Source organism: Peromyscus leucopus, chromosome 1 (genome assembly GCF_004664715.2).
Source record: "Peromyscus leucopus breed LL Stock chromosome 1, UCI_PerLeu_2.1, whole genome shotgun sequence".
Taxonomy (NCBI): domain Eukaryota; kingdom Metazoa; phylum Chordata; class Mammalia; order Rodentia; family Cricetidae; genus Peromyscus; species Peromyscus leucopus.
The window spans coordinates 43,711,430-43,737,630 of record NC_051063.1 but is presented as its reverse complement, the minus strand read 5'-3'; the positions used below and the strand labels follow the sequence as shown (position 1 = coordinate 43,737,630).

The window sequence follows — 26,201 nt, the reverse complement described above, 5'->3', positions numbered from 1 at the left end:
CAGAGCTAGGTTCAAACTGTAGCAACACAGTAACTTGACAGAATCCACAACAGGATGGGGAGAAGGCTCAAATGGGGAGCAGATACCAAGACTGGAGTTTGAGTCCCAGCAAACACATCCGAGGGGCGGTGCATCTGTAACCAGGACTGGGAGACAAGGGGCGTCCTAGAGACTCATGCCAGCCAGCCAGTCTACTGGAAGTGGTGAGTTCCAGGTTCAGTGAAGGACTCTTGTCTCTGAAGTGGATCGTGATAAGGACACCAGGCACGGATATCTGCCTCAACATATGTGCTCCTTCTGTCTCGCTGTCTCACTCTCTCCCCGACCCCAATAAATAACTCCTAAAGGTTATTCATAAGGAATCAAACCCCTAAATGTTAGAAGTAGATTTTTGTATATATTGACTATCCACAGCATTCGCTCCTCATTTTCACTCTCTTCTCTTTCTTAAGCTTAGGTAACATGGGCAGGAGAGAAAGGCCAAAGGAACGGTTTTAAGGAAGAACGCTGAAGATAAGAAGTTGCCTATGTGCAGTCAATAAAATGTGCTAGGGTGTCCGCTCTGGGTGCACTTCATTGCTACTATGTATTCACTTGGTAAGACATCTTATCCATGTGACCATTCAGATACATAGTTTCACACTAAGAATATGCTAAGGAAGCTGACTATACTGGGGTTAACTACAGAGCTTTTGAAGCTGTATGTTTTAGCAATTTTCCTAATCATAACATCTTGTAAAGAGCAGTATGATTTATAGTTTACATCTATTCTTTTAATTAATCATCCAGTGTTTAAAAAATAAACTGAAGCCTGACTGACTGTATAATTTTAATATTTGAAAATGTTTGTACACAAATTAACTCAATACAATACAGATTTGTACAAAAGGACTGCTAAAAACTTATCATACAGAAAAAAAATAAATAGGTTTTTAAAAAAAGGACAAGACAGTTTATAAATACTAATAAATACTTTTCAATGCTTTAATTTACTATGGCGGATACAAAACTCAAGAAATCATTAACAGATTGTATATTTAAAAAGCTACATTAATTTTCTAGCTGATTAAATTAAAATGTAACAGTAGTGGTTTTTACTTTTAAAATGAGGTATTATTACATTGTAAACAAAAACAGAACATAAATATGTGACTAAGTAATTCATGGTTATAAATTTCAACTTAATGAAAGACAACAAAACTCCCCAGTATTTATGGACTTTGCCAATTGAATTTGGCTTGCTTGTGTACTCACTAAAGTGACAAAACTATCATTACACACACATCATTAGACATGCACACCAAGCCAACACTGTTTCCATGAGTCATCTCTAACAAATAAGAACTTGGTTTACATTTTACTTAAAACACTTAAATCTGGTTTCGTATATACGAGTCTTTGTGCTTGTTAGAAGTAACCTACATTAAACATCGTACTTTCTAGTTTAAGCAGTACAAGAGAGAAGCAGTTTTATTTGCATATGAATGAAAAACAATGTATGAACCAAACCAAATGTGCCTTTAGCTGTCTTAGGCTTTCTGAGACTTGTAAGAACAATCTGTTTGGTATACTCAAATGGAAAAGCAGTCATCTGCAGTCTCAAGCAGTACAGGGAGGGAAGTTCGGTCCTAGCAGGTGTGGGCGGGCTTCAGAACTGTGGGCAAGTTGATGAGTTCCTGTCCCCTTGAATTCTGCTGGTTGGGTGCAGGAAGCGGGACCACAAGGAAATGCCTCGCTCAGAGAAGACCTGGGCCAGGCAGTAGTTGCCTGTGGATCATCTGCTGGTACTAAATGCTGGTTTCATTCTTATTGCAAATGCCAACTTCAGAGTTTTCTGAAGAAAAGCTATCAGAGAATGAGAGAAGTCTTGAGATGGACATGTTGTAATGTGTTAATAAAACTGCTTCATTCGCTATCAATTGAAAAAAAAAACCTGGGACTTAAAAATGCAGTTTTTACATGCTACTTTATTAGAAATAGAAAACAAGGGTACTTTTGAATTTACTATATTTAGAATCCAGTGAAAAACAAACATTTTAGCCAAAATGTCAAACTTCTCTTTTATACCAAGCTAGATCATTTTGACACAAATGTTTTTGTTGTATTTCACTTTTGTCAAATACCTTATCCTACATTTTCCAAAAATTGTTTCCATGTAACTGGTGATCAAAAATGTAGATAAGTTGTACATCAAAATATATAAAGTGGCAGTTTTTTTGTGCTTGTAATTAACTTAAGTAGTCAATGACTAGTTCAGTCTAATTTGCTCTATCTTGATTTTTAAGAAGAAATGACCATTATACAAACATTACAGAATACTCAAGTAACCGATTTACCGCCAGTGAGCATGCGGACTAACAATACTTAAAAGAATATAACCTTGAATCCAATTGGTCTGAAAATACTCTTGTACAATCATCTTTATTGATTTGTAAAAGCTGTATACACATCTAAAACCCTAAATTTACTTTGTAAAAATAAATCTTTAGCAATAAATGGCACTATCAAAATCCCATGATTCTTAGGCTGTTATGTAGTTATTTACATGCTTTTCAGCAACAGTTGAAAAGATCTTATAGGACCCCAAACCAATATATCAAAAGACCCTGTAAACTGCATTTGCGATTATACCGTTGTTTACCGTTGTATGAAAATATGGCTACATGCTTTATGGTAAAGATAATGTAGCTATCTGCTCTGCTCCAGTGTGCTGCCAGCACACGTCTGCCACTGGGTTCCATCACGTCCTAACGCACTCTTTACTGCACGTGGCTTTCCCAGTGGACACCTGTGACTAACTACATGTGGAAAACAACAAAATGCTATAAAAAAAAGAGCACTGGACCCAGGCTTGTTTCTGCCATATGCTCTTTTCCTTACTCTATTAATAAATTTCTGTTTTTTTTTAAATCATGCCTTCACTACACATATTTTGCATTTGAGTAAAAAAAAAAACCCTCATTATTTTAAAAGTGGTGAGCTTTGTGAAAGTGTTTTGAAACAGAAACATGAAAATGTTAAAGGCACAATAAGAGGGAAGTGAATGCTACATATAAAATATTGTATTTCAAGTCTTCTAGGTTACTCAAGTCCAAAACCTTCTGAATTTGAGATTCCAATGATCAGTTTCTGTTTTAGATCTTTTTTGCTCTTGTATGGGGGAAGGCAGAGTTGATTGAAGCAGGTGTGTGCCACAGGTAACCTAGGGAAAAAGAAGTTTTTAAGGAATACTGTTGTAAAACACATAGAAAGTGACTAAGAAAAGTTTAAAAAACACTGCATATATTCACATCTTTTTTACTGTTATGTGATGACTCATCTCTTCTTTATTGGACAAACACTGAGTACTTAAGTGTCAAGTGCCATTCTAGATAGCAGGAACATGTGACAAGATGATCAGTATGCCGGCCTTCATTAAACTCTAATTTGAAAAGCATTTTGTTTGGAGTCAGACAGATCCGAATTTAAATACTGTTTCCCTCACTTACCAGCTGTGGGACTTTGTTGGAAGTGCTTAATATGTCTCCCATCTGTTTCCTCATCAACATGGTAAACTATGCACTTACATTACAAGAACAAGACTGTGATCTATGCAAACACCTAGCGAAGTAGCAGACACTATATTGTTATAGTTCAGTCTTGATTCTCAGAAAGTTAGGAAACGCCATTTGGGGCCTTCTTGCAAAGCTGTTGTCCTCTGCACATGAAGCATTCAGTCTTTGAAATCTCTTGATCAGCTCCTGCAACATTTCACCTGGCTGACACTGTTATCTTCATTTGAGCTTCTAGAGGTATCTCAGATCCTTCTCTTTGGTTTTTATGATTCCACAGCATCACAATAACTTTTAGCAAAGTCAGTGTGTAAAATGGAGAATAAACCAGAGAACACTTGAAAAGAATTTTGTATGATCAGAGTTTACACTGCAAGACCATACAAAAAGACAATCCTAGGTCAGTTATGGTTTATGGAGCCTCTGGCTTACGCTAAGCACGGAGCATATGTCTGCTAGGCACTGCTTCATTTAAGCCCCAAAGCAACCTAAAAATGGTTTCTATCCCCAGTGTAGGGAGGAGGAAACTTAGACATGGGAATATACAGATCAAATATTCAAAGCTACAGAGCTGGAAAGGTGTAAGCTTGAGTTTCAAACCCAGTCTAGTGTGACTCCAAAACCAGAGCTGTTTGCTAAGATGGAAAGCTTCGCCATTCCCATTCAACACCGACCCATCAATCTCCAACAGTGTGCCTTACAGAAGGGACGGAAAGTCTTCCTTCAGATGGAACACTGTCCTTGCCTTTGACGAGTACTGCCACTAGACTGGAAAAAAACGTCAAGCATTTTTGACAGTCAGATACATTTCATCAGTGGGAGGTTCCTGCTGGGAATCTAGAGTCATTCCAGAGTCAGAACTAAGCCATGCCAGCTCCTAAAGTAGTCTCTGAAGTAAAAAATAATTGGAGACATTTATATGTTGCCTGTGTATTAAAATATGCTATTCACATTACCTTTTAAATTGATCATATTTTTGTTGCTACAAATATTCCAAAAAATTTCTGTTGAACAAATAAGTCTTCAAATGCAAAACCTTCTCTTGAAGTTTTCTCATTGTAGATCTTTAATTATGACTCATACAGAAATTTAATTGAATATAAATATTCACTTACGTTTTTAAATCTAATCTTTTATTCTTTGTGTTAATTTTGTTGTGGGGTAAGCTCATGTGCATGTGTGGCAGTACACACACTCATATGCACACACGGAGGCCAGAGGAGGATACTGGCTGCCTCTTCTACCACTCTTTGCCTTCATTTCACTAAAACAGGCTCTTTGACCTTAAAACTCGTCTTTTCTTTGGTTAGGCTGGCTGTTACACAAGCCCCAGTGATCTTCATGAGTCCCTAGTCTTCCTCCAGCTCATGGTTTTAAGATGACGTGCCATAACTGGTTTTTCACTTGGGTGCTAGGAATCTAACTCAGATGTTTGTGCTTAACTGCAGAACAACATTCTGAGCCGTCGGGTATAACTGACACAGGTTTTAAAAATTCATTCAATAACCACTTACTACCTGTGTGCCTATGCGGAGAATAAGATACATAGGCCCACCCTCTCTGCTGTAAGAGCTAAATGACTTCAATCTAAGGTCACACGTGAAAAAGGAATTTAATAAGGGAATGATGACTTTTTGGTGTTACAGGAGAAGACAACATTAAAAGGACCTTCATGAGAGGTAGCAAGCACATATCACATGCAAAGGGAACAAATCAGAGGATGGAGGAAGGCAGGCAGTGTGTTTTAGGGATGACACAAAACAGTGTGTGGGCGTGAGCAGAAATGATGGACCCTAGGAATGGAACTGATGGGGTAAAGCTACAATAAAACAACTAATGCCCAGTGTGTCAGGGCCAGAGCAGTGTCACGGAAAAGGAGTTGTATCGGAACCTGGGCAGGAAGGAGGCCTTAACTCAGCTAGGAATGAGGTGACAAGTAATAGCACCAGAGTGGTGGCACCTGGAAAGCACAGGGCCAACTCAAGTTCTAAAATGAAAGCACTGAGAGAGGATTTGAGAAACGTTCAACCACCACAGGGCAAGGGTGATTATGACGAAAGCTGTCTTTTGAAGGACTTTTTGAAGCCACAGAATACTGGATGAGGAGTAAAGAAGACTAACGTTAATTGCCCATTACACTATTAGAAAGCTGATAAAGTCATGGTCTTAATCACTTCACATGTGAGGAGCATGAGCTTTAGAAGATGCAAGTACCAGAACTTCAAGTACTAACACACAGTTACCTCTGCCCCTTCCAAGAGCCTCAGATTCATATAGTTCCTAATTACAGAAATCATTTATACAAAAATGAGCGCTAGATAACATGCTACTACTGAAAGAGACCACAGAGCAATCCTTGACCCAGCCATGTGAGAAGCAGATGGAAGGGAATCACCAACAGAACTGGAATGTGTCAACACTGCCCGAGAACTTTCAGCCACAGTCTCTTCCATTTCAAGGTCACATTGACCCTGAAGAATTTTACATGACAATGACTTCAGACTAACAGACGCTTTTGATTCCAAAATTAGTAATAAGTTATATATTAAAAATAAAGTTATAATGCAGAGTTTACCAGTTGGTAGAAGTTTCATTCTTTGAAATTTTAAAGTTCAAATCAGCCATCCCTCCCACAGGCACTCTGTCACTTCCTGTAGTAAAATGTAACAACTTCTTCTGAAGATCAAGAGGAAATCCAAGCACAACATCCCAGAAGTATCTACAGAAGGAGATTGACACAATGACGCAATCCTAATTAACTTGATACTCTAATAAAGTAAATTCCGAGAAAGTTTTTCTAACACACGTGTTTGATAATAGTATAAAACAACATTTTATAACATTATTTAACTAGTGTAACAATCGGTAGCATAGAGCTTGTTTTTTGTTCTCTATATAATCTAAAAGTCTTATTTTTCAACACAGTGCCAGTAAAATTCTATTTATAAATTTAGCATATTTGAAAAAAAACCTCTATACTTTGATAGAAAGTTATATAATTTTCTCCCAAGGGAATTGCTAAATGCATTCATATTTTAGTATTCTCTTAATTTTAGAAATGAACTCATCAGACAGGGTGGACTGCAGAACATTTAACTTAAGTGACTGGAGAATTCTAAGTTATACAAACAACCAATCTCCTATGACCGCAGCATCCGAAGATGAAGGAGCTCACCGGATAGTCGGGTCCGTTTTCGCATAGCCATCGTACTGAGTACTCCTCTGCAGAGCATGCATATCCAGTTCAGGACTGCCACAAACCAGAATTTCAACTTCTTCTGGACGAAGCAGCTGTCAATAGTCATAAAAGTCATAATTAAAAATGATGCTCTTAAATGAAATTTGAACGGTTTTAATTGTATAATCAAATCATAGAAATCATGACATTTTTTAGTAAATCAAATAATTTTTGTTGAAGAAAATGCTTTTCATTCATATTTTCCTACTATAGCAAGGTATTTTGTTTCAAAAGTTTCTATCTTATAAAACAGTAATTAGTAGTCTGCTAGGAAACCAAGGGAACAGCTCGGCAGGAAGCAAACTCACTCTTCTGGCCCTCAGCAGGGAGCACCAGCATGCACTGCTCTGTCCGCCCTGCAGCTCGGCAGGGAGCACCAGCGTGCACTGCTCTGCCCGCCCTGCAGCTCAGCAGGGAGCACCAGCGTGCACTGCTCTGCCCGCCCTGCAGCTCAGCAGGGAGCACCAGCGTGCACTGCTCTGTCCGCCCTGCAGCTCGGCAGGGAGCACCAGCGTGCACTGCTCTGCCCGCCCTGCAGCTCGGCAGGGAGCACCAGCGTGCACTGCTCTGTCCGCCCTGCAGCTCGGCAGGGAGCACCAGCGTGCACTGCTCTGCCCGCCCTGCAGCTCGGCAGGGAGCACCAGCGTGCACTGCTCTGCCCGCCCTGCCAGCAGCACCCGTGCCCTGCAGCTCGGCAGCACCTGTGCCCTGCAGAGCGCGCACTGAGTCTGCTCTGTGTCGCCTACCAGCTGTCCACCTTTTAGGAGAGTTTGTCCTCACTTAGAGATTAGATCTGAGAAACAGACAGTGCTATGCCATTTAATTTGTATTTTCCCCTTCTCTATCCTCCCATTATCAGAGTTACCGCTTAGTTAACTTAGTTAGGTAACTTATTTACCGCTCAACAGTACTTAGTTAACTTAGTAAGGTAACTTAGTTACCGCTCAATAGTACTTCTTTTTCAAAGGCACTTTGAGCCAACATGTTAAAGCAGTGGTTCTCAACCTTCCTAGTGCTGTGACCCTTTAATATAGTTCTTCATGTTGTAGTGACACCCAACCATAAAATTATTTGTTGCTTTCTAACTGTAATTTTGCTACTGTTATGAATTGCAATGTAAATATCTGGTATGCAGGATATCTGATATCCTGATATCCCTAAAGGGCTTGCAATGCTCAGGTTGAGAATTACTGCTCTAAAACAAGCTGAAAAGAACTAGGCTAAGCCAGGCGGATCTCTGTGAGTTCAAGGCCAGCCTGGGCTACCAAGTGAGTTCCAGGGAGGGTGCAAAGCTACACAGAGAAACCCTGTCTCGAAAAACCAAAAAAAAAAAAAAAAAAAAAAAAAGAACTAGGCTACTGCCCCCCAAATCACCTAGATAGTCCCTTTCTTTCTTCTTTAAAAACAACTCAAATGAAAGGCCACTCCAACTTCTCATGATAGAACAAAGGGGACATGTGGGAGGCATGATGGCATGTGCCTGGGCATATGAGGGGAAGGAATCATACGATATTTACAATATGGCATTCTAACTCCAGTTACCACGTGAGTCCACCATGCTTCTGGAGATGAACTAAAGACCCAAGGTCGCTGACAGACCCTTGAGTAGGCAGGGAACACGCTCCTTACTGAGTGAGAAGTGGCTTTTCCCCTGGAGCGAGGCATTTACTCTCCTCTGTGCTTGGCTCCTGAATTTTAACATCGACTTACAGCTTTTAAAGTCCTAATTTAAGGCACAGCAGAAGGAAGAAAGATCTGAAGTCACGTCTCTCTCTCTCTCTCTCTCTCTCTCTCTCTCTCTCTCTCTCTCTCTCTCTCTCTCTCTCTCCCTCTCCCTCTCCCTCTCCCTCTCCCTCTCTCTCTGAGAAAGGCTGAAACAGGAGCACTACTGTTATATCTATTTTTTAAAAGTAGAAAATGTTTTCTAATTTTAAAAGCTCATCTACCAAGATACTAAGGAATTATCTGTTATACCACCACAAAACCTAATTGAAAGCTTAAAAATGTAAACTCACCATCAGGGCATTTGAAGCACACACACTATGAAATCCACAATAAAATGCAGCAAATTGCTTATAGATAGATTTGTTCAAAAGGAAGTCTGTATAAAGCTGTACGTATTCTGGAAAGCAATTTCACATCTGTTACATAGTCATAGTAAATGAAAAGTACTAATTCACTGCAATAAAAAATGGCATCTAACTTACCTTTTCTATTCTGATTGGTAACTGGAATCTTATCACCCCCTGGTTTTAAGTTATAGGACTTAATTATTCCAAATTCTTCTTGAAAAACCTGATGGGCGATACCACGACATGTTTATTGGTACTGTTGATGAACACTGGGTTTCAGTGAGCAGATCTGTACAACAGTTCTGTCCCTCCCTTTAACACACAACTGCTGAAAGCCTCAACTTTTTTGTATATTTCATGTATTGGGGTGATGTAGTAGGCTAACTTTGGTAAAAAAGCCAATTAGTCACAGGAATATGCACCTGCCCAGTGGAGTGCCATGCTGCGATGAACTCATTTCCACATGCTTACCTGCATGTGTCTGCTGCACTTTCTCTGTGACATTATAGCTTTGATCCTTTTAAAATGAACTGAGATAGGGTCTCTCTGTGTAGCCCAGGCTGACCTCAAAATCCCAGTTCTGCCTGGAGTCCCTGAGTGCCAGGACCCTGCTGCACTGCTACATGAGACGTAAGATCCTTGTCTTGAGATTCTGTGTTCGTTAGTCCTTGTTCACCCAACATTAAGCGTTTAGTAACAAACAGCATTTTCATATTAAGATGTACAGCTGACAGACAGCGCATGCTCTCATCAGTACCTGGAATGTTGAGTAGAAATCTTCTTCAACGTTGCCTTCATATGATAAGAGTTCCTTTAATCCATGGGCCAATTCCTGTGAAAATAAATCTGTCACCTGTCTTTTACAGTCAACTAGCATTCCTTCAGAGTGTAGGGAGACAGGTTGTGAGTTCCTTATCCGTGAGACTGCAGAGCAAACTCATATTTAAGACAAATAGTTAAGATATGATACTTGTTAATGATTTCTACCATCCACAGCTTGGAAAAAAATGAAGTCAACCAGGAGGGAGCATCTAGTTCATCCTGGAGCTCTAACCCTACGGCCCACTCTTTAGCAAGCAGGTGCTGAGCTCTATGGTTTCCAGTGTAATTCCTGGCTCTCTGCCACATCACTGCTTGTGGGTCTGTAGTGCTTCTCACTTTCAACTTATATATATAGTCTTAAAAATGTGCTACTATTTTAGGATGCATTGTTTAAACATTAGACATACAGTTCACATATGTTAAGGGCTTACACATTTTGGGTATCGTATACTCCTCTCCCAAGAAAAGCCTGAGAATGCTGTTAGAAATATTTTCTTACAACTTCAGTTATTTATGAACAAGAACTTAACAGCAGAACTGGCTCAATGCTTCATTTTTTTCAAACCTCATGAAAAATTACTTTTAATTTATATTAAATTATTTGAAAAGATAAGTAATGTCATGGGTTGCAATAATCTTATATACTTTACATAATAAATTTCTATTCCATTAAAAGCATAGGAGTGAGGGCCTGAGATTTGGCAGAGTGGCGGGGATTTTATCATGACTACTGCAATATGTATATTACCCATGACCACCAACTGTAAGAAGACACACTGCAGTGGCCGGATACACAGAGAATGGGAAGTCTACCACCAGAAATGGATGGAAGATTATAGTGCGAATTCTAATTGGTCTTAATAATAAAAACCCGGAGCCAGATATTGGGGTAAATGCTGAAGGGTTGGAGAGACAAAGGAGCAAGCCATAGCCTGAAAGGGGGGTGAGTTCCTGCCTCCTCCTGCCTTATATTCTTTTCTCTGCCCAGCCACATCACTTCCTGTCTCCAGGAATTCCTAGTGCTGGAATTAAAGGCGTGTGTGCCCCCCAAGTACTGGGATCAAAGGCATGAGATCCCAAGTGTTGGGATTAAAGGTTTGAGCCACCGCTGCCTGGCTTCTGTGGTTAACTAGTGGCTAGCTCCACACTTAATCTCCAGGAAAGCTTTATTTGTTAGAACACACACACACCACACATTTTAGGACAGCCATTTATTCTTCGTCCTCAGAAGAGCAGACCCAGAACCTGACAAAACAATGGCTGCATTTCAACAAGGAATGATACCTCCAGCTCCACTCTCTGCTCCTCCCCCTGCAGGGAAATAATCCTAATTCTCCCCCGTCTCCTGTGTCCTCCTCATCTGTATGATGCCCGCACCCCACGAGGTCCTCCTGTGACGCCAACGATAGGCCCTTCTCCTGGGATGATGTCTATGGGACCTGCTCTTGGAATGAGGCTACCCATGGGAGGCACAGGCCCATGATGGCCAAGTCTCCAGGGATGAGACTGCCTGCTTGCCCCATGATGGTGCCCACTCATCCTGGCATGACTTGACCGGACAGATAACAGCAGAGGGGCTTTATCAGTTTTGTGGTACTTGTTCTGTTTTGCCAGAAGATCATGGTGCTGCATCTGAGCGTTTTCTAGTGGCAAGACAAAGGAGACGTTTCCCCACTCCTATCAAAGAGAATAAATAGCCTTGGATGGGAGAAGTGGGGTTAAAAAAAGTATACTTTTTACTTGCATTGTGAAATGTGAAAATAAAATTGTCAGTTTTTTTTTTTTTTTTTTTTAAATGAAAGCATGTATTTTTATACAAATCTAGCCTGGTAGAGACTTGATATGCCTATCACCATTAAGAAAGATTTATCTTAAATTATGTGTATTTGTGCAAGTCTGTTTATGAGTATATGCACATATGTGCTGGTGTCTCCAGAGGCCAGAGGTGTCGGATCCCCTGGAGCTGGCATTACAGGTATTGTCAGCATCCTGATATGGGCACCAGGAATGACCCTAGTTACTCTGCAAGAGCAGTAAGTGCTCTTAACTGGTACGCCACCTTTCCAGCCCATCGTCTGTTTTTAATTATTAATTAAAAAATCCTATTATTCCCATAAGGACATTAGTGTTCAGAGGTTAAATAACTCACCCAAGTTCACAAAGCCAAGAGGTGGCATGGTCTGGATTCAAATCAATGCCCATCAGACCTATAAATCTGTTGTGTTCTGTAAGAGCTTAAGTACACTGCAAAACAGGTGACTATCTCCACACAGATGTGGTGGGGGCTGAAAGCAAGACGGAGAAGCGGTCTACAAGGGAGGTCCTCTTTGAAAGTGAGAACAGCGTTAGAAGACTGTACAAAGAGAGGCCTTTATCATGACATGACTAGGAGATGGTAAGAACATACTTACAGGCATAATCTGACACAAGTCATCAATGGTAACACTGCAGATGCCTACTGGTGTATTCTGATCACTGGGGACGATGGGAGGGCTCAGTAACTTCCTGTAACAGCAGGGGGGAAAACGAATATCCAAGGTGATGCTGTTATAAACAGCTAGTCCCATGAGCTATGCATACTAAATGTTAAGTATTAACATAAAATCCATGACAACAACTGAGGTCTGAATTATGCATCAGTCTACTTCTTACATACTTCCTTCAGATCTAACGCTGACTTTCTAATTAGTTCAACACACCGCTCTTCTTTCTTTAATTTCCCTTTATTTACATACTATAATTCTTGACTAACAAAAGTCATGGGAAAATGTGTTGTTTTAATAGGATTTAATGATTTTTAAATCTCACTTTATAGGCATTCCTATATTATTTAATATATAAAAATTGCTAAATTTAAGCAAGCATGTTGGTGGTTTTATAAGTAGCACCAAGTGTTTTATTCACTGCAGAATACAACACTGATTTTAGGAATTGCCATATTCAGCTATTTAAAGCTTAAATAAGACTGTGTTAAAGGAGCTGGAATGAAAAAGCATATGGATATACAATGCTGTTAATGAGATAGTAGTGTAAGTAGACTCATCTAAAACTTGAAGGGCTCTAGTTCAGATATCTTATTTATTGTAAAATTTGTCTACTTATATAGCAGAAGGCAACATCAATTGCTGAAAGAGGGGGTCTAAATCAAATTTCTTAGTATTTAAATGGTCAGTTATCATATTAAAGTTACTTAAAAAGTAATTCATTTTATAGATTCAAAAGGAAACCTAAACACATGGGCCTACCAAATTGCTGTAAACAATCTGGAATACTGTCAGTTCAATCTGCAAGGGCCAAGTAAGGCCTGGCGACGTAAGAATAGCTGCACTGTTTTCTAAGGAACCATGTAGGCTGACTAGTGTGTGGAAGGAGACTCCTGAAAATATGTTCAAATACACTTCCATAATCGGGATAGTAGTAATAATGATGATAACCATAATACTACAGCATTATAACTATAATTTATAATTCTCTACTATGGTGATAACTTCTAAACACTTTTCATTTAAAAAATGTAAATTCCTAAAACCTAGTCCACAGCAAGGAAATAGGCTAAGAGGCTTTGCTACAGAGCCCTCTCGCATACTAAAATACTTTACACTAACTCAACCTATTCTGGTTGAGACAGGGATGGGGTCATTTTCTGTTGGCGTCCCTGAAGTCTGTGCTGTGAACACTGAAAACCTGCACTGTGCTATAGGTTGCTACACTGTTTCAATGTCCTTCTTGGTATAGGCAATTCCACTTTTAAAATGTCACTGTATTAATGCTCTTGATGTAATCTTTACAATATTTTACCATTATTTTGTGCTTTATTGCTTTATTTCTTGTAAACACCAAGACCTTACCAGATTTAAAAATAACTGTAACCAAATACTAAATAATTGTGTGAGTATAACTTTAGATACATTTGTTCAACATGAAATATATACATAAGGACATGCTTACTATGGTCTTTTGGGTAGTGACTGAGTAAAACCACCAATATTGTGAAGCAAGATGACTGCAATTCACAACTGTATGAATAGTGTCATTTCAAAAGTGTAACAGCTGTCTTTATTAAAAAGATTAGGAAGTTAAAATACAACTCTGAGCTGTGACCTAAGAACTGCAAAGCATGATAACCACATGCACCAAGAAGTTCAAATAGGTCAAGTTAGTCAAAAGTGCCAGAGAAGTGGGACCCTCTCCCGTGAGAACCGTAAGATCCATGCATGTTCAGCATTCTTGGATACTGTGGAACTGGTGCTCTGGACCTTAGATATGACAATCTATAAAACATCTCAAATTAACTTCCTATTCAATGCGCAGTTTTGTTTCCTGTTACTTTTTGTTTCACTTACTCTTTTAACTTCAAATACATCCTCAGGATTTAGTCACAATAAACACAGCACAGGATTTATATGGGTGGATGCTCAGGATTTCCTGTGCGGCCAGTGTGATGCTGCTGTATAGCAAGTCCATAACTACTCAGACTTTTATTTCCCTCCTTATCCTCTCAGTTTAAATCCCTACCTTTTCTGAGAAGAATATAACAGCACATCTTTCCCACCTTAGGACCCCACCACACTTATTTCATGCTAATCTTGGTTTTAATGACGTCACAAAGCCCTTAGTACTTATTAATGCCATGCTGCATGGTCCTCTGGCTGAGAATAAAGGACCCTGCACTGAAGGTCATCTTTTTGTTTACATGCTACACTTCTCAAAGTTGAAATTTTTTCTCCTTTAACCCACACATCTTCAGCACTTGCTCATCTATTTCCTCTTCCTGCATTTTCCAGACAATTGTATTTCTTGGAATTTAAAAAGCTAATGTACAAGGCATCTTGTCTGCTATCTAACATCTCTTTAACTCTACTAACGTAGGAATAAATTACACAACACAGCCGCTGGTGCGCACGCCTTAATCCAGCACTCGGAGCAGAGCAGGCGATCTCTGTGAGTTCGAGGCAGCTGGCTACAAGTGAGTTCCAGAAAGCGCAAAGCTACACAGAGAAACCTGTCTCAAAAAAAAAAAAAAAAAAAAAAAAAAAAATTACACAACACACTGAGACAGAGGTGAGAGGATGGTAAATGGATTCATAAAATTAAAAAGTTGTAAACTAATTAGGTATGTTTTAAATATTCCCCATTGTATTTACTTGTAAATATTTTAGGGTTATCTTCTTCATGTCTCAGGATTTCAGGGTACATAAAAAAAACCAACCTAGGTTTAATTCTTATAATTTCAATTTAGTAAACTGAGTAACTGATCACAAAAAAAAGAACAGAAAATATTTTATTAAAAATGGAAAATACTCTAGATTTTAAAAATGTTTTAAATGTTTAATAATTTTGATATTTAAATAATCATTTTGAGGTAAAAGGGAAAAATTTAAAACTCAGCCATTTTCTTTAACATATTGAGACTATGGCTATGAAGGTGTGATATTACATATTACACAGATTAGAGAAAATCTAATTACTAAATTTGATAATGTTTAATTTTCTAAACCAACATTTTTCTAAAATACAGGTTAAAAAAAAAAAACAAACTTAAAAAAAACTCCCTAGTCTAGTAGCACCTCCTAGTGGAAAGTTTAAAGGATACAATTCCAACCAATCGGAATTCAGAATAGTTATCACACTTGAAGCTGCTAAACCAATGGCAGTTCGAATCCTTGTGGTATGTAAACATGCCTGCAAGGAGGAAACACAGTTTGTCCACACTACAAAAAGCACTGTTAAAATACATATACATATGATATCTACTGAAAGCTAACCACTCTAACAACAGTTGTGTTACAAATCATCTTTCATGTTAAAAATTTCACAGAAAACATCTGTACATCTTAGTAAAATATATTAGAAGGCATTTTATTTTTCTTTGATATCTTGAGTTGAGGATAAAAGTTATAAATTAATCAGATAACTTCATAAAAACTATAGTGTTATAGCTTATGAACACACTAAATTTTGGTCATCATCTGCACACTTCAATCTATCTTTGGCATCCCTATGTCATATCACCAGAAAGATTTTTACACATACACCTATGTTATCTATAATATGTATGATATGTGTACCGTATAGAATATAGACATTCTCCTTTGAAGGAAAACATTCAATAGACACTAATAATTTTGTAGGCAGTTCCTCTAAATAAATAAAATAAAATTTGAAGACTTCTGTCCTTAAAAAAAAAATTAACTTGTGAATTACTATTTCTTTGTGTCTTTCTGTGCTATATACATGTGTGTATACATGTGTGTATGTGTGTACTGTGTGTTCACATGGTCATATGTGTGTGCATGTTACAGGTTAATGTCAGGCATCTTCCTAAGTCACATGCCACCTTATTTTTGAAACAGAGTCTCCCACTGAATTTGGAGTTCACCAATTAAGCTAAGACTAGTTATCTAGCAAGCTCTAGGGACCTACCCATCTGTCTCCCCAGTGCTGGGATTACAGAGGAGTGATCCCAGTACCTTGCTTTTCACATGGATGCTGGGGATCTACGTTGAGACCCTCAGGCTCACCCAGCCAGTGTTTTACTGACTAAACTATCTCCCAAGAACACAGATGTCTATTTCTTAAAATGACCCACTATTTAATGAAAGAAGTTTCACAAATAAGTATAGAAAAAAAAAAACCTATGGGCTTGCTTTTGAATTTTGAATATTCAACAGTACATTTTCATGCATTTGGTTTATTTAAGAGATACAAGGTTATCTCTGTACAAATTCTTCATTTATAGCTGATGAGAATGTCAGAGCTGCTACTGAACTGTAACAAGCCTGGGAGACACTGGTCACAAACATTACATACTCACCATAATCTGGATGGAAAATCTGGCGAATTAGCAGAAGGAACCATTCTTTAGTCAAGCCACCCATATCCAAACCAGCTTCACCTACAAATGTAACCTTCAACTTCTTCTTCAAGTCTGCTCTTTTCCGGGTTAACTATTTGAAGAAGTTTAGTAAGTGAGAACAAGGGCAATGAAAAGGGAATTCATTTATTTTTTAATTTTGGGAACAATATTAGGCAGACTTTAGCTTATTTTTACTTCCTTCCATCCTTCCATCCATCCATCCATCACTCATGTTGCCAGACATGATAAGCTAGGTATTATTATATTTGTTTTATAGATTAGAAAAAAGAATTAGAGGTCAGATGCTTAACAAATGTTACAATCCCTAAAAATCATAGTGCATCCAAAATTTTAATTTCGTAGACAATAATATAAAATAACTTCTTATGCCCTTTTTCTCTTTTAACACTAAATTAAAAAAAAAAGATATGGATATGATAGTCATTATCTTGTCTTAACTCCATGACGGTCTGACTGCAGTATGTACATGTAAGAAACTCTGCTATATACATACATGGATCAATGTTTGTGTGACTCTAAATAGGCCCAATATACCCCTAAAGGTCAGACCTGTAAGTTACAGATGAGCAATCTGAGGTCTGGAGATTTTAAAATGACTCGTTACACACCTAATCAGAAAGAGAGATGGGTGGGTCTAGAATCCTGATGGCATACTAAGAAACATGAATTATGCATTTAAGTATTCTACATCAACTCCTCTAAGGAATTAATCAACTATTAATAAACATTAAAATGAAATAAAGCTTATTGATACAAAATTTATCTTAACTGCATCAGAATTTTTGGAAGCATATATTATATTGGCACATAAAAATAATAACTTAATAAAATTTTAGTAGTAAGTCACATAGTTGAATTTATTTTAATCATTGACATTTTGGAATAAATTATACCTCATCAAGTGAGTCGCTAACCAGATGTGTCCGCCTTACTTTCATATTTAGGAATAACATATTCATGTCAGGTCTTTGTCTTCGAGATACTTTATCCACCAGACTTTGCTAATTAAATAAGAAAGCAAACATTTTCACTTTTACTTAAACTATAATTTCATTTAAAACACTTTAGTCAAAATAGCTTAATTCTTGTTTATGCTATCTCTCATGTAAATAATTTCATAAAGCAATTACATACATTTTAGCTTATGAAACATTATTGTTTTATTTTGGAACAATGGTACTAAACTCTCGTTCAACTTTTATAGTGAGAAGGCTGCACTGTAATTTCCCTAGGCTCAGTCCTTCAAAAGCAAAGTTTTCTGTGTAACAAAAGGGGCACATTTAGCCAGGCCACATGGCACATGCCTTTAATCCCAGCACTCTGGGAGGCAGAGGCAGGCGGATCTCTGTGAGTTCGAGGCCAGCCTGGTTTACAAAGTGAGTTCCAGGACAGCCAAAGCTTCGCAAAGAAACCCTGTCTTGAAAAAAACAGGAAAAAAAAAGGGGGGAGGGGAACATTTAAACCAATTTAGTTATTTCTAATAATAAACTCTGGCTTAATCTATTTTAGATAGTGAATTTATTCTAAAAGAATAGTCAACTTCTAGAAAGTAAATTAATGTATCTACAGTGTCAGAGTCTTTAGCAATGTTCAGACCTTTCACTCTAATACTTCTGCTTTTGGAAATTTTAAAGATTAGAAAAAAATTATTCCACAAGATATTCATAAAAATATTATTCATAAAAGCAAAGCTTTAGAACTATCCTAAGTAGATCTAGTTAATGGAATATAATGCAGCTACTAAAACTGAGTAGGAAAACTGTGTTCAAACAGGGATCAAAATTACGTATATAACACTGCTTTACCTCTGCTGATTTTAAAGACTACCAAAAGAAAATTTACCAAATTGTTAACAACAGATATATTGAATGATACAGATATGAAAGATTTGAAAAACGCATTTTCATGTTCTTCAAAATATAAGCACTGAGTATATAAAAACCAACATATTAAAATGTATAAGAAATATATAAATGTCATTTACTATACAAAATCAACATGTGTGTATATTTACTTATCTAGATAACGATTACTGGACTATTTCATTGTCTTTGGTGACAATGAAGATGAATTCTGTGCAGATAAGGATGAATATTTCAGACAGCTGAAGTGTAGTAATTTGTATCCTCCAGGCCTCCAATCTCCAATGTTAAGACTTAGTAGCTTTTTGCTTTTCTGGGCCCTGTCTTACCAAGAAGTTTGTGTTTCTGGACAGTGTCTATGTAATGGGTCTTTTGTTTTACCCTTCTCTTCCTGTTCTTGCCCCTAAGAAGCTGTCACATGTCGACACTAACTGCATTTACCCTGATGCTAATGTAGACAAGTTTACTGGTTCTTTCCACTGGAAATGTGTATTTGCCATTAAAGCACTTCAAATGAAAGAGGTCAAGGAAGGTAGAATCTGACAGTCTTAGAGAACATTTATTTTTACAATTTCAGACTACAGCATAAGCTGTGTCAAAAGAGTCACCAGTCATTAATTTGAGTGGCATGACAGTTAGGAAGAACCTGTGAGAACTAACAATGCCTCTGGAGTCTCAGTCTCTACTTCTTCCCTCCCGTGTTCTGCTGCTCTCCTTTCCAGTACAAGAAATGCAGCCCAGCAGACACCTGACTCCTCAAGCATGAGTGGCGGGGATTACTAGAGAAATCTGGATAAACTAGCCCTCTCTGTTTTACTTAAAACTATAACAAACCACAGAGCCAAAGTGAAAAAAAAAAAACTTAAAAAAAGACACATGACACAGGAATGCAACTGAGCCAAAATGCCAGATGACTAGCTGTACAGATTAACCCTGAGCCAGGATCTGTGCTGAACACACCCAGTTAAACTCATTCTCCAGGGGCAGCGTGGCTTTGGGATTCTCTTGAAGCCATAGGCAATACAATTCCTTCTAATATTCTCATACTCAATGCAAGCTATTTTTGGAGTTTATCAAGCACCAAAACCTTTGTCCCTGTCTGTGATAGAAAAAAAAATATCTGGGAACTAAATTGCTGAATAAACTATTCTTATTTTTATATTTTGAAATATCATAATTTATACTTTGTTTTTAAACTCTGGAGCAAGACATGGAAATAATTTCTATCCACTCTGTTTTTCTTTCTATTTTAAGAAGACCACAGCTAAGCCTTTCTCTCATTTTAAAAGTGTATATAATCTTGTTACACACTAGGAGCTTGAGATGTACAAGTGTGTAGGTGAGTAGTCTGGGTTCTTCCTAGGCCATACTGAACACAGTGGCAGGCTCTACAATTTTTCGAAAGTCTGTCCTACTTTTTGTGGGTTTCTCATGTACTGAGAAGCAATTTCCTCCAAGACATATACTCAGTGTTGTGTCATCTAATGTCTTGGTTGTTTCTGTTTTCATGAAGTCCAGAGAATGCTATAGTGTGAGTGATTTAAGGCTCCCTGGCCTCACCATGGTTTTCAGTGATATTTCTCTGGTTACGTGCAACAGGAGCTCTATAGAAAATGGATTCCAATAAGCTCCTCAAATTTGAGTCTATTAGAAACATTCCTGCTGTATTTATAATATAGTAGGAAGCTGACTAGATGAGTGTTCTATCTCTCATACTGTGAACAGGATTACCTTGTAGGGGTATCTCTCATACTGTGAACAGGATTACCTTGTAGGGGTAATAACAAATTATATTTTTAACAATTCCTGATTACACTAAAACAATCATAAGACATTTAACTTATTTATTATTTACTATATTGATTACAGTCGGCATAAATAGGTTTCATAGCTGGCTTACCCTTGCGATGCTTATCATCTGTTGTTCTGAGTCTCTCTGAATAATGATTTTTTTTGCAGCTATAGAAATAACGAATGGGTACTGACAGAAGGAAAACCTGCTCAACAAGTGAAAACAGAAAAAGCAAAATGGTGCATTTTTAGCAAAATTACACTAAGGGAATCTAAGGTACCCTTCTTGTAATATAAAACATTACTTTTGTATGGTGTTTTACCATTTACAAAAGATTTTATGCGCATGACTTTATATCCACAAATCTATGAAAAATGTATCATTCCTGGAAGTGCAGCACCTTAATTCTCCATAGGAAGCCACAGCTAACTTTCAAAATATGTGCTCGTCATTTACATTATTCACACAAATCATTTCCATTTTCATAGTCACCTACATTATCATCTGTGAAAAACATGGCCAACAGCAGGATCAGGAGGCAAGAGTGTTGATGGCAGAGAAGCAGGACAGAATATTTACATGTTCAAATGAATATCAAATATTCAAGGACTATTTCTGATGTGCAGACATCAGAAATGAGGAAATATAGCAATAAGTATACCATACAAAAAGCAGCCATAAATTTAAGAGCAACATAATAAGAAGTTAGAAAAATGTCAGTAGTGCTATATTTAATGGTATAAAAATATGAAATACATGTACTTATAAAGATATAACACTGTTATCAAAGTGTATGGAAATAACTTGGCTCCCAGATCAGAGCTAAGTCTTACACTGTGTATGAAAGCCACAAAGTACACAGACAGAATGATGTGGAAAGAATGAACACAGCAGCAGTGACACTTTGGGCAAGGTCAGACTCCCATCAGAAGGGGCTGCAGTGTGGGATGGGGTAGAGCTCAGCGGTGGAAGCAACTGCAGGGAATCCATCAATTTTAGCTGTACTCCATCTGGACAGAGGAGGTGGTACGTTTGTGGCCACTGGTTGCAAAGAAGACACGAGAAAGAAGAGACAGCTGGCTGTGCTGAACACTAGACAGCTTCTACTCTGATTCAAAACTGATAATGAACACAACTTGCTCAGTACTAGTAATAATAACAGCAATAATAGTAGTAAGTGAATGACTAAGCTAAGTCAAAGTTTGGAAATAAAAGAAAATGCGATGAACTTAAAAAGGATATATGTTGGTTTCATTATATACTTTAAAACAGTGCTTCTCAGCCTTTGTCATTTTGGTACATAAAAACATACCATGTGCATGGAGTACCCAGATAAACACCCCATAGTCAGTAGTGACTTGCCCTGAGGTCCAGATCCCATTCTGGATTCCAGCTGACTGCCAGTGGCAGATGGGATCAACTGGATCACCTGTGGAGTACACTGTTGGTACGCTGCCCTGCCACTGGAAGAAGCTCTGTATTAAAAGCTGTCAATGAAACAGTGCAACTCTTAATTGTTTTATGGCCACAATTATATTAAAATAGAAGGAAAGTATCTTTGTAAAAGAAACTCTACCAAGAAAATATTCCTCAGACTGACTACAGTCTTTAGAAAAATTGTTTTTCAATTTGATTGTTCATGTGTGCACTGAGATTTGATCATAGGGTCCTTATAAATTTTAGGTCAATTCTGGTAGAATTCCTGGAAAGTTTAACCAATCCATGTGTTTATCTGGGTTCTCTGGGCTATTTTTATCTACAGTTACATCTCTTCAACTCCTTAAGAAAAAAGAAATCTTCTGGATATCTCATGTTTGGAGAATACATTTTTGGGATAGGATCAATAATTTAATCCAACTGTGGATTAAACAGTATAGAGTATTCAAGAATTTTGCAAAGCATTTTGAAAATCTGTTGCATGAAATAAACCGTGAAGCGCTTTTCTCTGAAATATCTATTCTTTCTATAAATAATTCACAACCACTATTTGGGTGCAGATTAAGGGAGAAGGAATGAACGTATATTAGGTGGCCATATGTGTGTGACAATGAATTAGATTAAGCACTGGTACATTATGGCCTCTAAGACAAAATGGCTTATCACCAGTCTTTGTGAAGTAGTCTGGAACATTCACAGACATTCATTTACATATTGTTTAGGGCTTTTTCATGCTAAAATAGCAATATGTATTGTTGGTCGACTGAAAATATTTGTTTTCTAGTCCTTTACAGAAACAAATATGCAAGTTGCTCTTGTGGTAGACAGCACACAAAATACTAAGCTCCGGAAAAACCACGTACCTAGGGAAGAACCCTGCTGTTCTTGAAAACACGTTATTAACTAAAACAAAACTATATTAATGTGTATAAACTCAAAATATAGCAAAAGTAAAACCTTTTGATAGACACAATATTTTAAAGCTATGTATCTAAATAATATATTTCTATTTACAGGAATTATATTATTTGTAATATAAACTTAAAATCCAGTTATTATTTTAAATACTATTTTGTTAGGTAGATGAGCTGTTGATCATACCTGTGAGAATTCCCAAAGCTCTGCCAAGTATGATACTCTTCCATGAGATCAATGTGATCCAAGGTAGAATTATAGAAATCAGTGTAAGGAATAAGGGGAGGCTGAATCAAATTATTGGCAGTATCTGTGAAGATAAATTCTCATATAGTGCTCTTTTCCAACATGTGATACATTATAATAATAAACACACTATTTAGTATCTACTGGCTATCTTTAACCTAAACTCCTGTTTTAAATAATTGCAGTTCCAATGAAAAAGGCCATTTTTAAACACTGGTCAAATGCAGCTATTTTTTTACTTAAAAAAAAAAAACTTGTGATGAGGATCATAAAAATATTTGGAGAAGAGTGCAGATGGTCATCCACTCATCACTTCTCCCCAGCGTTCTCTTGTAGGGTTCCTCTATAATTAGTGGAGTTCATGTTTTCTCAGGAGTTAGTACTTAGTGGATCATATGTACTTAAGACCATAATATACTGCAGAAACAATGCTTTTCCCATAAATTTAATTTAAAATTAAAAAATTCTATACTGTAAAGGTCATAAACAAAACAGAAAATGAATTTTCTTCTTCAAAATAATGCTTTAAAAGTTAAAGCTCCCTCTTTAGTGCTCAGAGGTCTTTAAGGTCTGACTCTGCTACTTCTCAAGAGACAAGTGAGGGTGTGAGAAGACCTGAGACCTACTGAGTAAAGCCAGTACTTTGGAGGCTGATGGGATCCACCAGGTACACTTCGTCAGAGGTGGAAACTCTTCAGGCTTTGCCGGAAACAGACGTAAAGACACAAACTGCAACAATCTCTCTACCAGTTGCTTGAATTTCTTCTGGGATAATCTGGCAAAGATTTTGAAATAGTTCCAATCAAAATTTTCATTTCTTATTTTGTCAAAATATTTGTTAGAGATCAAACTACATCCTATACACACAGAATATAGACTATTCATTCTCTCAAATTATATTTATTAAGTTGACAACATTTCAAAAGATAAGAAATAAACACCAAAGTTATTGTAGTGTCATTAACATAATTGTAAGGTTTTCAGTGTTTAGTCAGTTTCATTAGTCACAGATCCTGCACTTGCAGACTAACCTGTATGCTAACGTGTATTCCTTACCCCACAGGCCAGCACTGTGCTTTCACGGCTGTTTGTGGACATTAAACAACGGCGAGAACGCTGAGTCGTTCGGCATGCACGAATGAGGGTCAGCAAGGCAGCGCTTTAACGCTTCTATCAGTTCTCACACCAGAAGCAAGTGTCCCTTTTACAGTCTAATGACATGTTTTCCATATTTTCGTGCTTTTTTTTGATGATTCTGTTATTTCAAAAAATGGCCCTCCAAGCAGGCATGGCGGTATATACCTGTAATCCCTAGGACTGGGAGGCTGAGACTGGAGGATTGTGAGTTAGAGGTCCACTGGGATATATGGTAAGCTCTAGGCCAGCCTCAGGTACAGAGTAAGAGCCTGTCTCGAAAACCAAAAGCAAAACTCCAAATCCTACAATGTAATAATTAAGTGCTGACCAGTTCCAATGAACAAGAAGGATGTGGTGTGCTGTATAAAGAAAATGTGTGTGTTACACCTGTACTGGCATGGTTTATAGTAAAACTGTCATGATCTCAACTTAACCAATCAACTTACATGGAATGAAGTCAAGTATTAGCACTCACAAAGCGGATGCTTGGTGAGCAGACAGGACTGTCTCAGAGGCTCCTAATAAACCATCCATGAGCAAAGGCTCAGTGATGTCAGCTAGTTCATCACTGATGGTGACTTTGTAAACACAACTAGTGTGAATTATGAGAACTGACAGCATCTAAATTTTTTTTTTTTTTTCCGAGACAGGGTTTCTCTGTGTAGCAACAACATCTAAATTTTATTTTGGAAATATTTTGCCCTTTTAGTTTTTACCCATCATAGAGAAAAGTCTGTTAACTGTAAATCTAGTTCTGGGGGAAGAAGCTATGTGCTTTTCAATCTGGTATTTTTAATGAGGCAAAGAGAAAGTATCACATTTATAATAAGATGTGTGAATAAACAGAGAGGAAATAAAAAGATACACAATAAAACAATGGCTGAGCAAATCAGTTGAAATGTATAAAAAAAACTCAGAAATGTGCTATACAAAAATTGTAAGTGATAGATATTTTCAACAATTTTCACAAAAACATGGCTACTTAAATTAAAAATAGATTTTTATGTGTATCTTTTATGTATTACTAGAGAATACATTTTATAACTGGCTTTTGAAGCATTTCAAAGTATAAACATCATTCCTAAAAATCTTTAAAACATTCAAATATGGTAAAGGTTTACAGTAGTTTATCATAAAATTAATAATATCACATTTAAAACTGAGAGACTATGAAACTTCTTAGTATTGCAGAATGATTTACTTTTTAAGCCAGTGAACTAGGAAATGATGGTCAGCTTCCACTAAGGTAGCTATCTGTCGTAGCAAATGAGCATAGATGACGTATGTAGATGTGATATTAAATTGAGGATTCTGAAAAAGATATTAAAGATAACTGTGTTAAAATTGTGTTGACAAGGAAAATCATAAAGCTTAATGAGTTTTAAGTGGCAAATTCAGGAAGCTACTTTTGAGTAGCTTCCTGTAGGTCTTACTATTTATTTAAGCAAGGCTTCTGCCACAGTTCAATGCACACCTTTGGCGGTAAGGCAGCTCTGGGTCTGAGGGTTGATCCTACCATACATTAGCTGTGTGCTATCAGGCCTGGTTGTGAGACTTTAACTCTCAATTCCCTCAGCTGTAAGATGGACATAATATCTACCTAAGAGTTGTTCTGAGTTTTCAAAAAGAAAACATACATAAAGCACTTAGGTTCATCTTTCATGAATACTGGCAATCACTATTATCCAATTAAATAACGAGAAAATAATATGGGTTTTCTGGATTGAAAAAAAAAAGGAAAAACAGGTAAATGCTAGTTGTAAAACTTTGCACTTGGAAACGAATCAGCTGTATATGTCACAAAGAATAAGTCTTAATGTTAAAGGACAGAAAGAATACTCACAACTAAGCAAAACCCATACTTATCTTTCAAAAGGCTGATGCTCTATGACAATGTACATCTCAGAAATGTCTCAAAGTCACTATTATTAAAAATCAGGTGCTGGATGGAGCGGTGGCCTGGTGGTTTAGAGTGCCTGCTGCCCTTCCAGAGGACTTGAGTTTGGTTTTAGAACCCAGAACTGTGTGCAATGCTGGTTCCAGGGCATGTGACTAGCCTTCATGGGCACTCCACCCATGTAGCATGCACACACACACACACACACACACACACACACACACACACACACACACACACACATACACAACACACACACATAAAAAGTAAAAGTAAATTTCTAAAAACTAATCCAATTGTGATAATGATCAAAAAGAGAACACTGTTTGTCAAAACTAACTGACAAGCAGGAGTT

At 37.5% G+C, this 26,201-nt stretch overlaps 1 protein-coding gene and 1 pseudogene across 3 annotated transcripts in view; one reads left to right on the top strand and one right to left on the bottom strand.

Annotated features, from left to right (window-relative positions):
* Positions 1–810: 810 nt before the first annotated feature.
* The window catches only part of Hectd2 (HECT domain E3 ubiquitin protein ligase 2), an 81,117-nt gene continuing 55,726 nt past the window's right edge, over positions 811–26,201 (bottom strand). For 2 of the 3 annotated variants that reach the window (XM_028882874.2, XM_028882872.2), the window contains exons 8-21: positions 25,151–25,260; positions 23,439–23,587; positions 22,753–22,876; positions 20,323–20,419; positions 17,454–17,561; positions 16,498–16,630; positions 15,277–15,365; positions 12,095–12,253; positions 9,619–9,693; positions 8,997–9,084; positions 8,805–8,911; positions 6,727–6,842; positions 6,127–6,270; positions 1,172–3,202 (exon numbers count right to left, since the gene is read on the bottom strand). In XM_028882874.2, the coding sequence (XP_028738707.1) occupies positions 3,082–3,202; positions 6,127–6,270; positions 6,727–6,842; positions 8,805–8,911; positions 8,997–9,084; positions 9,619–9,693; positions 12,095–12,253; positions 15,277–15,365; positions 16,498–16,630; positions 17,454–17,561; positions 20,323–20,419; positions 22,753–22,876; positions 23,439–23,587; positions 25,151–25,260 (1,620 nt within the window). In that variant the 3' untranslated portion in view covers positions 1,172–3,081. Of the gene's footprint in view, positions 3,203–6,126; positions 6,271–6,726; positions 6,843–8,804; positions 8,912–8,996; positions 9,085–9,618; positions 9,694–12,094; positions 12,254–15,276; positions 15,366–16,497; positions 16,631–17,453; positions 17,562–20,322; positions 20,420–22,752; positions 22,877–23,438; positions 23,588–25,150; positions 25,261–26,201 lie in introns of all 3 variants that reach the window. The other variant, XM_028882873.1, reaches the window with a different exon arrangement.
* Positions 9,838–11,249, top strand: LOC114702426 (annotated as a pseudogene).